The sequence below is a fragment of the Passer domesticus genome, chromosome 22 (genome assembly GCF_036417665.1).
Source record: "Passer domesticus isolate bPasDom1 chromosome 22, bPasDom1.hap1, whole genome shotgun sequence".
NCBI classification, from domain to species: Eukaryota; Metazoa; Chordata; class Aves; order Passeriformes; family Passeridae; genus Passer; species Passer domesticus.
The window spans coordinates 4,004,239-4,020,119 of NC_087495.1; the positions used below are offsets into that span (position 1 = coordinate 4,004,239).

At 43.4% G+C, this 15,881-nt stretch overlaps 1 protein-coding gene across 11 annotated transcripts in view; it reads right to left on the reverse strand.

Annotated features, from left to right (window-relative positions):
• CAMTA1 (calmodulin binding transcription activator 1) overlaps positions 1-15,881 on the reverse strand; it is a 237,669-nt gene continuing 221,788 nt past the window's right edge. For 7 of the 11 annotated variants that reach the window (XM_064397110.1, XM_064397109.1, XM_064397111.1 and 4 more), the window contains 3 exons: positions 12,757-12,787; positions 9,350-9,531; positions 1-3,512 (listed from right to left, as the gene is read on the reverse strand). In XM_064397110.1, coding sequence (XP_064253180.1) covers positions 3,449-3,512; positions 9,350-9,531; positions 12,757-12,787 — 277 coding nt within the window. In that variant the 3' untranslated portion in view covers positions 1-3,448. The remainder of the gene's footprint in view (positions 3,513-9,349; positions 9,532-12,756; positions 12,788-15,881) is intronic. The other 4 variants (XM_064397114.1, XM_064397115.1, XM_064397113.1 and 1 more) reach the window with 2 other exon arrangements.

Here is a 15,881-nt window from a genome sequence, read left to right on the forward strand (position 1 = left end):
TTTGTATGGGGAAATTTTCTTTTTTAATTTACAGCAGAAAGAATATAAAGCATTCAGAAAACATTTTCCATATTTTAAGGGCAATTCAAAACATTTTGCATGGTTCCAGCAGCTGAGTTCTTCAACAGATCCATTGATTCAGTGATGCTTTACATGCACAGTTACAAAAATAAAACTTACAAAAGAGAAGACATCTATACTAGTTTTACATGCAAGTCTTGGGGACCCCCCATTGGGCACCAGCTATTGTGTGGAACTGCCATAAGCGTGCAACCAGAGAGGGGGTTCATGTTATATTCTGTATTTCTTTCACACAGTATTACTGCTGTCGAATGTGTTTCACAAAGGAGCGATTCTATTCTCAGAAGACAGAAGATCTGGCTCCTGGCACTTGGGAAATTTGAATTTTCCTAGAAAGCTGCACTTACTTACATCTTAGGTGAAAATGTTAAGTTCCACAACCAAGAAGAGGGTTCTAAGGATCACTTCACTGCGGGGGAGTGCTGCTCCCTGCCCAGTGACACACTGAAGGGTTACGGCCCGACACAACAAAGCACTTGGGAGCTGCCCTGGCTGCAGGCGTGCAGGAGTCCTGGGGCTGGGCTGCAGAACTGCTGCACGCCTCACAGCCAGCACAGCCTTAAACGTTTGGCTGAAGCAGGATCTGGATTAGTAGATACACCACCAGGCCCATGGATCTGGAAGAGTAATTTGAAATAGCTCTGTATATTACTGAATGGTTTTCTGTAAAGACAAGGAGTTAAAACGTTTCCACTGAGGTCACTACTCTTGTTAGGAACAGATCAATTCTATATTGTCACGTATTGGTTAATGGGTGCAACATTTCAGTTTCAAAATGTCAAGAGTTCTTCCAGTACTAATACAGAGCATTTCCAATTCATTCCAAAGGAGATTCTTCAGCGTCTCCTGTTCTGTTTTGGCGTGAGAGGAAAATTTAATGGTCAAGGTTCCAATTGCAGAGAGTAAATCAGGCTACAAGGCTGCCCACAGGCACAGTGCGAGCGCCAGGCCATTTGTTTTGCTTTTTTTCCCTTTTTTTTAAAATTGAATCAGGTCATAAAGCAGCAGTTCAGAAATGTACAAGAGAATTCTGATAATGAGCTATAGCACATCTACTGTAATTCAATGCTGGCAGTGAAAAGAAGTAATTAAAAACAGGTACAATTATAGAAAAGGCACCAAGAGCACTGACCCCAGTTTTTTTGCCACAATCTTTGTTTTTACTCTTCTTTTAAAGACACCAGTTTCAAAGCTTCCTATGTGTGAATATTTTTTGGCTTCACAACAAGCCTTGCGTTTAAACATTGCAGTTGGTGGCCGGGATCAAGCAAGAACAACTATTCCAAAACTAACAATCTCAAATTTACACAAGTTCATTCAGAAATTTTAAACTGCCACGAGCGAGACAAACAGACAGGAGCAGTTTCTGATCTCAGACACATGTACGTGACCCACAAGTAATGACACGGACTTCAGGAGTTTCTTCCCTTACATTCCTGTGTAATGAAGATCAGAACTGGTTCCCATTGTTGAGAATCTGTGACAGTTTTAAATTAGTAGCTCAATTTTAAAAAAATCTAATTTCTTTGGCTCCTCACTATGTGGAAATAGCAATATACCATGACACCCCTACAGGATCAGTTTGCATCTTTTTTTTTTTTAAGTTTTACTTAATTTTTTAAAATTTTTTGTGCAATTTTTATTACATTTTCTGACTTCCAGCAGGAGATATGAAAATGTGAAACATATTTTCTACTTTTGTACTATTTATTTATTTTTTTTCATTTTATGTTCATTCTAAGTGTTCTTTATTGGAGTGAGTGTATGGTGTTAAGCTAGATACGGTTTTTGTACTCTTATGATTATCTGCTTTGCAAAAGTAACTTAATTTTCTTAAGCAATATTAGCATTCACATTACTTGGCACCATTGGCAAAAAAAAAAAAAAAGAAAAAAGAAAAAAAAGACGGGGGTAAAAAAAAAGAAGGAAGGAATACATAAATTAAACCCAACTGAATCAAACTCCTGGTAGCCAAAATCAAATGTAAACATATCCTTTTTTTCTTTTTTTTTTTTTTAAAGTAATGTTGCTCTGCCTTTTTTTTCCTAAGTCTAAATACAGTAGCTCTTTTTTGCCATTTAGTCATGCTTTAGCAAAAATGTTCTTCTAAAGAACATTTAAAATAAAGTTTCTTATAGTGAAATAAAGTTTTTGTTTCATTTTACAGACCATAGCCACTAATGCTTTGCTTTGTTCATTTCTTTTTCTTGAGTTCATGCACATATCTCTTTAATATATACAATATATACAAACAATACATCCACACTCTTCTCGTTCATTCAGACAAAACTATACAAATAATAATTTTATCTTGCCAAGTTATTGACCCTTTGTGAATAAAATATTTAGTAATTAATCAATATATTCCCTTTCAAATATTTTTTTCTCATTTTCCATTTCTACCTTCTATATATACAGAAACTGCCCAGATTTTGATGAAGTAGCCAAAATAAGAAATTTACTGGCCAGAATGCAGCACCACTGATCTTTAGGTGGCATAAAATGTCCAGGCAACATATGTACGTGACTCTGCAAAATGACAAGAGGTTTGACAAGTACATAAAGAGAAAAAGCTACATGTTTTACAAATTATTTGAGAACTTAATTAAAACAATAGTACATGAAGGTAAGGCTAGAAAATAAAGTGCTGAATATGAGAGAAAGTACATGACAGTTGATATGTTTGCAGGTTCTAGTAAAAATACAAAAAAAAAGTGTAAAACTTGCTTAAGCTGCTCTCTCCATTCCTCATGCAATACCCGTGTCTCTCATACACCAAACCCCTCCTGTAAGTTCCCACGGGATGTATTAAAAACCTGCAGATTTAAAAAGTTGCATTAAGTGTGCTGTAGAGGTTTAAATAAAACACAAAGGACAGGAGTGCGAAGGAAATGAGGATGCATGGACCCAATAAAGATGTACTGATCTAAGCCCCTCCACTGAGACTCTCAAAGCTTCAGTTTCTTGGAGATGACTGACAGGTGCAGGAACAGCATTCTTGTGTTGCTTGTGCATTCCCACCTTTTCTGAACAATATTTTTGGTATAATATTTGTACAGTTCCACATGTTGTTTAATACAGCCCTATATGAAAAGGATAATTAATCGCTTCTTCCTTCCTCCTCGGAGAATGAAGCAACTCACGATTTCCTCCTGGTGTCTTGTTTTCCCCACGATCCAACAGAAGATTGAGTTCCAAGATGTCTTGCTGAACAAATTAAAAGTTGTCCATGAAAGTGCAAATGCAATGACCAAAACATTACTGTTAAAATCCTGCAGCTGGTATTTCCAGAACTGCAGTGGGTATTTTTGTTGTTGTTGCATGTCTCTGCTAAAAACAGAAAATGAAAACAGTCTGAAAAGCAATGTCACATTGCTACGGGATGCTGCTGCGTATCTTCAAGTTCCTTGGCCTTTTTCAATTCTTTCACTCTGAAAAAACAAAGAGGAGCTATGTAACACTTCCAGCACACATCTCTTGAAGACAGAACAATCAAAAGGATTCATCACTCCAGCCTCCCGTGCAGAAGAGGCAGCTCCCAGAGACACGGCAGGAAGGCAACACCTTCCCAACACCATAAACAGTTGGAAGCGCAGGAATGGGCCACTGGAGATCCCAGACAAACACCTTTGGAGAGACACACCTGCTTCCACTGCTTTTCCCCAGTACTGGCAGCTACAGCTGGGCTTCATTCTGGTGTCAGCCTGAGTGCTTGGGGCTCCCTGGACTGCTGTCCCCTCCTGACCCCGCAGCTGCTCAGGGGCTGCTCAGTGCTGACCCTTTTCTCCACACAGTGCTCAGGCAGTGACAGCACAGTGGGGGAAAAGCAGCCTGTCTAGCTTGGAAAGGAAGCCTGGAGTTTATTGAGAGCCTCACTGAAGGAAGTGTTTATGTACAAGCACAAGAACTGGTATGGGTGTGAAGGAAGGCACTTTGTTTCACGAGCACTCCAGCTGCTGTGCCCCTGTGTTTTATCACCTGTTGGCAGCAGGTTTTGTGTTGTCCCAGCAGTGCAGGATGCTGGATGCTGTGTGCCAAGGGAGATGAACCTACAGTGTGGAAGTCACTCTTCCTAGATGTGGCCAGTTCTCAACTCTGCCAAATGCATGCCATACATTACTCCTCTAACTCATCAACACAAGAACTAAACCATCACTGAAAGCTGAAAGAGTTAAAAATTAAATTAAAGGGTGAAAAGAAGGGAATCACTTCAATCCCATCAAGTGAAACAGAGCTCTGCACTGGAGCTGGGGCAGCAGGAAACCTTCTGCTCAGGCTGAGAACCTGGCTGTGTGCAGTGCAAAGGAGCCAGACCAAATCCAAAGGCATTCCTGTGCTGCCCAGCAGTGCTTGGGGCTGGCTCTGCCTCTGCTTGCAGGGAGTTCCTCTGCAGTGAGATCCCTTTCCCACCTGCCTCCGTGTGTCTTCCCTCTGCTCCTGCAAGGGGAAGTCCCCTGCAAAAGGAGCAGATTACAGAAAAAAAAAAAGTGATTTAGCTAAGCGTGTATAGGCTCAAGTGCTCATGTGATGCTGCAAAAACTTGAAAGGACAAGTAACAAAGGTATAGTACAAAAATAGTGTCAGAGATGCAAGTCTGTGTAATGCTACCAGCTACAAGTGAAAGAATGCAACAAAGCCCAAGTAAATAAAAGTAAGAAAACATGTCAGGAGAGTTGAGAGCAGCAGCAGTGACAGTTTGTAGCTACTGTGCACAGACTTACACCCACACATCTTTTGGCTCTTGCACCAGCCTGCTAATGTAAGGACAGAATGAAGGCTATAAATGGATCTCTATAAATACACCTCCATTTCACCATTTTATTTATTCATTTTTCTGCATGTACTATTAGTCAGAACCACAGTGAAAAGGGAGCTGGCTGCTTTTACCTCTGTTTCAGCTGACTCAAAGGCACCCTCAGTATTTGTGAAATGTGGCCAACAGGGACCAAATCAGACTAACCTGTATGCAGGTTAGACCTTTGTTAATTATCCTAATTTCAATATCCTGCAGAGTATAATGTATGGAAAGACAGGGGGCTCTGCTAGCCAAGTGCACATGGTGTGTTCAGGGTCTGAGGGCCACTGACATTGCTGAAATCTGAGCCCAGCAGCCCAGCCCAGCCCTGCAGGCTCCCCCAGGTGCCAAGCAGTGCTCTGGTCCCAGCTTGAGGAAGGGACAAGGAGCCAACAGCACCAGGGGTTCTCAGTTCCTGCCTGGACAGTGCCATGCTGAGCCTGACTGCTGCTACAGCTTTACAGAGAAATCTTCTACAGGAACATTTTGGCTCTACACAAGCTAGTGTCTAAAAGAGCCTGTTGACATCAAGAGACTGGAGGCTTCAGCACTGCACAGAAGGCAGCAACAAGCCTCTAAGTTTGTTCTCTAAGAGTTCTAAGTTCACTGGGGTTCTTCATGCTGGGTACAGCCAGATCCCCTTTTCATTGCAGAACACACAGGAGGGCTGACACAGCAAGCCAAAACAGTGACAAGTTACTCATATCCAGTATATCTACTTTTATTTTCTTGGTGCAGAAAAGCAGCCTCTCCCTTGAATTTTTAATTAGTATTTCTAGTAGTGCAGCATTTAGAAGCAGGAGAGCCAGAATCCCTGGTGCTGTGCTAGAAAAGATGTTGTGCCTCTGTGCAATGGACAACTTTTAAAGCTTAGATTAGCTGTGTTTAAGTACCATCAATTAATGCATGATTTGCAGTGCAACTTCCAAGTGTTTTCTGTTGCACTTCAGTACTGTAATGTAAAATTAACCTGTTATTACAGATCTCTCACTGAGAACATGCACATTAAATAAGCTGGTGGCTCTTCCACTGAGACATGCTATTCCTTACTTTAGCACTTCACATGCAGGGCTACACTAACGAAGCACTTTCACTGGAGGAATGCAAGACATGCTTTGCTGCAAACTTCAACCTACAGCATGCAATATCTGTACTGGTGCACAACTATTGCATCTGTTTGCCTGGAACACACATGCCAACAGGAGTTAATTACTGCAGCACTCAGCATTTGCACTGAAACAGGTCCTGGTTCAGAAACAGAGAATCACAGAATCATAGAAGGTAAAGGGTTGGAAGGGACCTTGAAGATCTTCTAGCCCCAACTCCCCTGCCATGGGCAGGGACACCTTCCACTAACCCAGGGTGCTCAAGGCCATATCCAACCTGGCCTTGAACATTTCCAGGGATGGGGTAGCCACAGCTTCTCTGGGTAACTTATTCCAGTATCTCGTAATCCCCACAGAAAAAAAAAAATCTTCTTAATATCTAAACTAAAATCCCCCTCTTTCAATTTGTATCAATTACCCTCACCCTATCACTACAGTTCTGGATGAAAAGTCCCTTTTCAGATTCCCTGTAGCACTCTCCACACACTGAAGCTGCTGTGAGGTCTCCACACAACTTTTTGTTCTCCAGGCTGAGCAGCCCCAACTTTCTCAGCCTGCCTTTGTAGGGGAAGTGCTCCAGTCCTCCCTTATCAACTTCACAGCATCCTTTGGACTTGCTCCAACAGTTCCATGTCCTTCTTATGTTGGGGACACCAGAACTGTGTGCAGGAGTGACCAGAGCAGAGTAGGGGGTGAGAATCCCCTCCTCCCCTGCTCCTTTGGATGCAGCCCAGGACACAACTGGTTTCTGGGCTGGGAGCATTCAGTGCCAGCTCATGGGGAGTTTTTAATCAACCACAACCTAAGTTTTTCTCCATGGGGCTGTTTTCCACTACTTCTCCACCCAACCTGTGTATGTGGGACTCCCCAGACCCAGGTGTAGGACCTTGCACTTTCCTTTGTCCCTGAGGTTTGCACAGTCCCACCTCTCCAGCCTGTCCAGGTCCCTCTGGATCCCTCCCTTCCCTCCCACACAGCTCAGTGGTGTCAGCAAACTCGCTGAGGGTGCCCTCAATCCCCCCTGCCCATGATGTTGAACAGTATCAGCCCCACTGCTGATCCCACACATCACTGGCCTCCACATGGACCATAAACCACTGACCACAGCTCTTTGCCTGTGGCCAGCCAGCCAGTTCTTCATCCACCCATCCTCAAAACCATGTCCCTCCAATTTAGAGACAAGGATGTCATATGGGACAGTGTCAAACACTTTGCATTTGCAACACTTTCCTTGGTCAGGTGGGATTTACATCATTTACATGCAGGTGTAATAACTACTGCTGAGAAAGAGAGACACAAAAGAGTACAGAATTTCCCTGAAAGTATAAACTGAAATCTGCCACAGGTACATTACTGAAAGATGCTATTTAGTATATAATGACTTAAAACAAACCCTGCATTCCACAGCATTTACACACTTAGGCCTCAAGATGATAACCACCCAAATTCACTAAGCTACCCTATTTTCTTTATTAACCAATCTCTGCTCAATGCAATAGTGTGTGTGTCCCACGGCAGGTGGGAGTGCAGGTAGGTACTGTGAGTCCTTTATTCCATTATCACACTGCCTGGTAGACAGGGAAACTTGCAGTCTGCAGCTGTCAGTCTCTCCTCCTCTCTCCAGAGCTGGCCCTGGGATGCCAGGGAAGTTCTTCCTTCTCCTTGGCAGCTGGTACAGGGCAGCCCTGCTCACCATGCAGCAGGCACAGCCAAGTGAACAGAAATACCTCCAAATGTCACCAAAAATGGAACCAGCCCCTGGCCAGAGTGTCACTGGGGAAGCTCTGAGCTGTTATTGTGAGCCCCATGCTGCTTCCTCAAACCACAATAAACAGGAGGTGCCAGAACCAGTGCATGCACCAAGGTAATAATTATCTGAAAGGCTTTGTCAAGAGAACCTAAAAATAATTGTCTTCAACCAATTCTTTCTTGGACAGCCTGCACTGCAGCCTTTCCTGTGTCTTAGAAGTCCTTTCAGTCTTTTCTTAATTCTTCTTGAGCTCCTCACTCAGTGGCACTTGGTTTGGTTACAACAAAAGCAGGGACTGGTATTTCCTCTTCATTAGTACTCAGTGTAATAAACCCTCAACATTTTCAACTGCAGTTAAAAAATACAGGTTGACCAGGGAAGAATTTTGGACAAATCAAGACCCTTGACAATAGAAATCCCTTACTCAAGGGAAATCACTTACTCAAGGGTAAGTGCTGCTAGGAAAGATTTAAAGTGAACAATATAGCACTGCCTTCATGCTGTAAGGGAATCTTCTTTGGTTAACATTTTTAGAGAATTAAACTGAGCAGGGAAGAGAACCAAAGTGTAGCATTTGCAGTTACAAGCATTAATAAATGTTGCAAGGAAAAGAACATTACTGGGATTTACAGAATTGAACAGCAGAAAGAATGTCCTTAGAGAAGATGTTTCAACCCAGTTTGGTAGACTTGCAGTGAGATTTTTTTTTTGAACAACAGAGGAAATGAGGGCAATGAAAGTGACAGCAGCAGGCCAGGTGCTGCTGGATGGTGTGCAACCTCTCCAGAAGTCTACGAGCACTGTCACATTGGCTTGGATCACTTCTGGGAGTGCCTCCCTGAGCTGAATGAGGGCTGGAGTCAGCACAGCTCAAGTGATGCCCAGCTCTGAGTGGAGCACCCCAGAATGGGAAACAGGCCCTGACTTTTGCAGGTCTCCAAACAAAAAGCACCATCCTATGCCAGCAGCTCTGGAACCATGCACAAAACTGCAAGGACTGTACATCTGATTTTGCACTGGTGAAGCCTTGAACAAACACCTCCCCAAATAACATTCTCCAGACAGTAATCGCTTCTATTATTAAATAAAGTTATTCCCTCTGCAAGTGCTGAAGAGCAGATGGAAGGAAAAAGCACGTGCAATAGAATGACCACTGCTAAGGTGTCTGAAATCACAGCCGTGATGCTGACATACACAGAGGGAAGAGAAGATGATTTCAAACATGAGCTTTGAACCCTGACTTGGGAGATACATCCTGGCTCCCAAACTGCTCCAGCCAGCCAAAGTTTCTGCTCCTCACACCTTGTTGCTCCCTTGGACAGTGTACAGGGGGTGCATCAGTATGTGCTGAAGCAATGCAGGAAGCAACAGCCCCAGCGAGTGGCAGCTCCTCTCCCCAAGCCCTCCCCAGTCCTGTACAGCTGCCAGCAGATGAACCAGCCCTACCCAGAAAAGGTCACAGCAAACAATGGCTTCATGGGGAAAGCATAACACAAAGCTGCTCCACCAGAGTGACTCCAGAATGCCCAGCCAGGGAAATGCTGAATGAGTCCAAATGCTGAAGATCAGTTTACAGAACAGGGTGCAAGAGCCAGAGAAGGCTGGCTGGCGAGTTACCTGTTGCTCTGAGAGCTGAAATGGCCTGTGGGATATTTAAGACAAGGGAGATCTTGCCTTTTTCCAGATACCTCATTTAGGCAGCAAAACAAAAAAGACAGAAAGGCCCAATAAGAACGACACCCCAGAGCACGCAGTCTGCAATTTAATACACACATCTGAGCTCCAAACACATTCAGCCCCTGCAAGAGGTGAAAAATGAAAAAAGAAATTACTTTGAAAACTTTTGTTGCAGGTACAGTGACGCATACCCCAGTATGACATTTTCACACTTTGTCCTGAACTCAAACAAACAGGACTTTCCTACCCCTTGAAATTTTCCCCTATTCTCCATCTTACTAAGAGAGGCAAGAAACCAGGAACCTCAATGCAATATCTGCTGCTCAGCACTGATTAAAACAATGTTAAAAATACAAGTCCTAGATGCAGAGGAGTAGGAAAAGGTTTGCTGCTAAAATGCCAAAAGAGGTAAGAGTATGCAGAGAACAACAAAACACAGCAGATGTTGTTTGTTCAGGTATGAAATGCAGCTGTACTTACCAGAGAAATTACTTCAGATGCTACACACTTAACTCTCCAAAACTGGAGAGCAGCATTTAATCAAATGTGAGAACACAGTGGGGTAAGGGGGCTCATTTGTACATTAGAGCTGAATGAAGGCAGTTTTTATTACTCATGATCACGGGTAACAAGTGCACTTGTTCTGCCCCAGAGAGGACAGAAGTAGGCAGAAGGTGCCTGACTTGTCATCCCCTTGAGATGGGAAAGACTCCATCACTCCTTGTGATCTTCTCCAGATCATCTCTGCCAAGGGTGGGGCAGAGAGGGTCACACTGCAGGCAGCTCTGCAACTTGCTCACCTCTGCACCTGGACTGGGAGCAAAGCTCTCTTTTGCAGGAGGCTACAGAGGATGGTCTGACCCATATGGAGGCAAACATTTGTGCAGGGGGGCATGGTGAGCAGCTGAAATCCCTCTACTGAAGCAAGTTTCCTTGAGATGAAAACTGTTACTTAAAGGCAACAGCAACTGGATGGGGTTTTTTTTCCCCTAAAAGGTATTTTAATTTCTGCTGCAGAAGGATACCAAGTCTCATCTCACAAGAGTCATCCAGTAAAAATTCCTGCCTCTTCCTCTTTACTGATCCTAGAGTAATGTCACCCAAACAAATCCAGAAAAAAAATCACTAAATTTGGAAAGGTTTTAAAACTGAAACCCAGGACCAAATGCTGCAATCATTTCTCTGCACACTCCAACAGCACGTGGACAGGAAACACCAATCTGTGTATTGCAGACACATCTGCAGGCATTCCTGAGCATGAGGGGCTGTGCCAGCCTGTGCACACCAGCAGGCCTGGAACACTCCTGGTGTTTGTGCACTCCAGAACACACACACAGGGTGTCACCAGAATGTAAAGCAGCTCATTTTGCCTTTACAGACTTATTTTGGCAGAATAGCAGCCAGTACATAGCTCACAGTTTACTTTTTCCAGACAGAGAGCCACCCCATTTCCCCATCCACCACACATCATTGGTCATCCCAGGCAAAACCTGCAAATGCTACCAAACATCCAGAATCTGCTTCCTGCTCATTTTTCAAATGCTGTCACATACACAAAGCCTTAAAAGTGCATCATTTCTCCTCCAACACTGACAACTGGCCTCTGCTGACAGCAGAGCCTGCCCTCAGGGCACATCTGGGCCTTTGCCCTCATTTCACCCAATTCCTACTTCATCTATTATTAGTAAAAACTCCAAATTTTAACTTGTAAAAAAAGCTAGGACAACAAAAAATGGTAGCACAGAAGTCATAATTTGGAAACAAATGTCATTAGCTGCTGCTCCTTTGTTAGCCTAAATAGTAAAACAAATAATGGTGTCTCCAGCAGGCTCAGGCCAGTTCATGCTCTCACTCTTGAGTCTTGAAAATGAACTTTGCAATTCCAAGTCAATAAAACTTCGTCATCAACAATGCAGTTTTCTTTTTACAACATTACATGGAAGCAAGGTCCAGGACACCCCTTTCTTGCTGAAAACAGGAGCAATAAGCACCCAAAAGGTGAAGTTTCTGGCAGCAGTTTTTTACAAAAAACCCTGCTGCCCTAACAACCTCTCAGGTGTGAGATGGAACAGAGCAGCTGGCAGCTGAAGCACATGCCTTGAGAGACCTGCCACGGGAATTCTCCCACTGATACCTAAAGACTTGTAGTTTTTTCATCTATTTGTAGCTTTGTAGGTTTCTAATATATAGTTTTATAGTTTCTAGCACTTTCTTAGCTGTTCAATAGCTAGCCCTTTTTAATACATTATGTCACACTCTTGAAATTCTATTTAGTCTTATTTTCAAGAAAAGAACAAGGACATCTTGTTTTGCACCAGCATTTGAGAGTCAAAACAAGATAGAGGGCAAAGAACCTCCTGGAGACACTCCAAGGGGCAGGCCCAAGGGTGAAACTACTGGATTTACCTGCTAACTACACTAATTAATTAACCTTATAAAAATTGTACAAATCCTGTACCGCACGTGCTCTTACCTATGTTTTCTGCACCTGAATTAAAGAACATCTCTTTATATTAGCCCTTTAAAATGGTTTGGAAAGCTTTTATTTTGACTCCAGGCAACACCACCTCTTGCCAGCCTGCTGTCTCACACCCAAGCAGCCACTAACATGACTGAGCACACAGGTGAGTGGGCTCTTCATGCTGAGAATGAGACTCCCAACAGATGCTCTCTTGGCACTTACTATAACACAGTTACAGCATCTTCACTTAATTTCTTTTTTTGTTTTCCTTCCCAATATGTGGATTAATAAATGAGATAAACAGCTGTCAAAAAGCTGGCCCTATAACGCAACCAGACGTGCAACTTACCAAAGACCAACTTATAGAAGATAAACACTGGTGCTTAACCACCTTTGGGAGTAAAGAGCAGTGTGAGGAGCTCTTCTGCTTCCATCTGGCTCAGGCAGAAATTAGTACCCATTTAGAGTAGGCTGCACCTGCAGTGCAGCTTCCTATGATCTACCCTGAATGCTGCTGCAGTCCATGACAATGGAGTTCACTGAGAGTGTGAGTGCAGACCCTGTCAAATTCCAACAACTACTCACAGCCATTCTGGATACTGAAAAAATACCCCACCAACAATGCCATCTAAGCATGCCCATGATGAATATACATGTCCTTTTTCACACATTCATGCACTGGTAACATCTACTGCAGAGCTCTGTCCTGGTACAAAAGCAGCAGTGTTAGTCATTGCAGTAGGGTTAGTTTATTAAAGATTCTTTCATATAATTAATGGAGGTGAAACTCACTGGCATATCTCGGCCGCAGCCCCATGCAAGCAAGCAGAAAGCAAATATATTTAAAATGGAAGAGAGGAACTGGCTAGCAGGCAGCTACACTCACCCTTTTGTACAGCCTATGGTCCACCAGAGGGCTTTAGAGTGCAAAACAATACCAAAGAGCCATTAGACACACAGGGCAACAACCGTACCTTACCCAGAGCTTCACTTCAGGGAGGAGGAGACAGCACTTCTGCTTGCCTGGAGAGAAAGAACCCTTCCCACTCCTGCCTAGGGACTCCTCTTTACCAGGGAAGGGCAGTCCTGTGTTTAGGTGCTTTAGGGCAGAAAGTTATAAGCAAGTAGAAAAAACCCAACGCCGTCATTCCCATGGCATTTCTAGCTGCATCCTGCCTTCCCTGGCAGCCACCACCTCTTTTCTATCCCACTCCAAATGCTACTCCATAGAAAACACTGCAGATCATAATTCCGTCTTAGCAATGGTTTAGATATCTCCCAGAAGAGTAAAACTTTCCTACAATTCAGAGAAAGAACAGGAAACAGGAGGTTACCTTCCCAGTGCAAGCTGGCTGTACCATACATGAATTCAGCTCAGCAAATCCAAACCCATTCGGAGCTCCTGGATTTCCTTGCAGCTCTAGGTGTGTCACATCTGGGCACCACTAAGGAGGTGGAGTCTTTCCAAAATTATTAACTATGCAAAGCTTTGGTTCTGCCTCAGCACAGCGAGCCTGGAGGCAGCTCAGCTCACTGGAGGTGTGGGGAGCAAGCTTTGGGCTGGAAGTTAGTCAAGGACAAGCTGACAGGTTTGGGCACCATGGGAAGATGGGTGAAGCTCCCTGGGAGGCCAGGAAGTTTCTGTTTCATTCTCAATAAACAACACTTCTGTGACAGATCATGTTGATACCATGTTATGCTGATGCATGGTTTTCCATCAGATTTTTGAGAATATGACAATAGATGGATAAATATGGGGGGGGTTTTGTTCAAAGTCAAAAGGAAGCAATACATGTCTGACAGTCAGAATGACTCCTGCTGATGAATGATCCCTTTTGTCTCCATGACATTCAGCTACTAGAGCTCCAGTATCTTCTGTAAGAATATTTTCAACTAAAACTTACTGATTTTCTTGTATTTCTCATGTATTTTCCGATTTTCATCAACATCTATGCATCCACTACTGAGAGCTGCAATGCAGAACCTCTCATTAACTCTCCCAAAACACCTGAAATTCCTTCTGGTTAGGCAACAAACATCAATTTCAGGAGATCAGATCCTCAAGGTGAGGATCAAAATCACATTTGAGATATTAAGCCTTTGTGCCAGAAAGTTATTAAACAAAATAGGACAAGATGACCATTTAAGCTGCTCTGAATGCAAGCAGACAAACAGTTCTCATAATTGGCTTAAAGTAGACTTTGATCAATTTTAAACAGGAAAAAAACCCTACCAAGCAGACAGTTGCCTGGGGAAACCCTGAATATATCTCACCTAAAGACTACAGAATAAGCTCCTTGAGAGTACTTTTTGGGCTCAGCACTAGGATCTGCTCATGGCCAAAGCCTAGGTTACACCATTCAAATTTTCAAAGGTTGAATTTCTGAACTTTAGGCATTTACTGCCTTCTCACTTAGCTCACTCTCTTACAACAGACTGCAACTGGCTTTTGCAGCCTCTTCCCCCAGCTCTATCAACTGGCAGAAATCTGCTACAAGATCCTGTTTGTTTGACATTCCTGTGCATGCTCTCTTTTCTCTCACTCCCTCAGATTTTCCAAAAATAGTTGTCATTTTCATCCCTTGCACTGACAAGGCACTGTGGTTTAAAAAGTAGCTTCACAGTGCCATTTTTATACCACAGAGCATTAGCTAACATTAGGTACTGGCTGTTATGGCTCACCCCTGGATGTTCAGGAGCTTGGATGGCAGAAGTGCTTCTTTCTGGAGATTGGGGCTTTCTTAAATTCTTGCTTATAGCAGCAGTGTGCTAATTTGTAATAATACAGGAGGAGCCTGCAATGAGATTTCAATAGGCAGAAAGAGTGTGTGGGCTCTTAGCCCAAGCACCAACCCCTTCCTCATCAGCTGTACCCTGTGTGAGTGTCACATGGGAGACTCAAGGGATAGAATTAGGAAGCTTGCACAGAGGTGAAACTTAGCATCCTAAGCTTTATTACTCTCTCCTTAGGAAGAGGTAAGCAAGAAAAGCCAAGGAGGAAGGAACAATGCCCTTACTGAGACACAAAGAAAACTCAGAAAGCTTGAGGAAGAGCAGGTGAGAAGGAAGCAATTCCACCTGGAACCCCAGTGTACCTGCACCACAAGGCAGCAAAGAGAGGGTTGCAGAGCCAGGTTTGGGAAGGAATGAGGTGGGTGCCCTCACCAGGATATGGCTGTGCCAGGGCAAGGGCAGGGATCTGCCCTTCAGGGAGCAGAGAAATGAACAGATCAGTCTGAGTTAGCTGAGATACTGCAGCAAGTGAAGCTCTGTTCTATTGAGTAGATGACCTGTGTAATTCCCAGGATTATATATTTTCCTTTACAGTTTATACAAGCAAAAGGATTCTAATTTGTCTTCAAAATCCTGTGTGGTAATAAAGCTCTAAGAACCTGATTTGCACAGTGTTTGCCACTGACTGCAGAGAGCAGAGGCACCAGATCCCTGTGGGGGTCCAGCAGCCACAGGAGCCCAAGGGTCTGTGAGACACTAAAGGAACAGATGCAGCCCAAGTGTACAGAGCATGAAGTGCCCACTGTTGGAAAATGCCTTTCTGCTTGCTAGAACTTTTTAGCAAGCAGGAGGAAAATGGGGAATGAGAATCAAACCTGTCACGTTTTCTAAGCAGTTTTATGAATCTGCTAAATTTATGCATTTTTCAAGCAGATTCTGAATGCTGATTTTGTTATTTTGCTAAGTCTTGCCTTCCCTTTTAGCATTTACCAATGCCACAATGCTCCTGTTCAAATCTGTCAATTTTTAACAGTTACATTAACACAATTTTAAACTCTTATGATTGCTTGGAGAAAATATGCAACCCTAACCCTGTGACCATTTCTATTTCAGAAGGTAGAACAAGGCAGTTCTGAAACACTGTTAACATCTTCAGTGGAGGCAAGTCACTTTTTCCTTTTGTTGCATCCTAGCCAAGAACCATGACTGAATTCCTGAGCAACCACAACGGGTAACAAACATGGACATGGGACAGACTGCACTGCTGCAGGAGGTCCA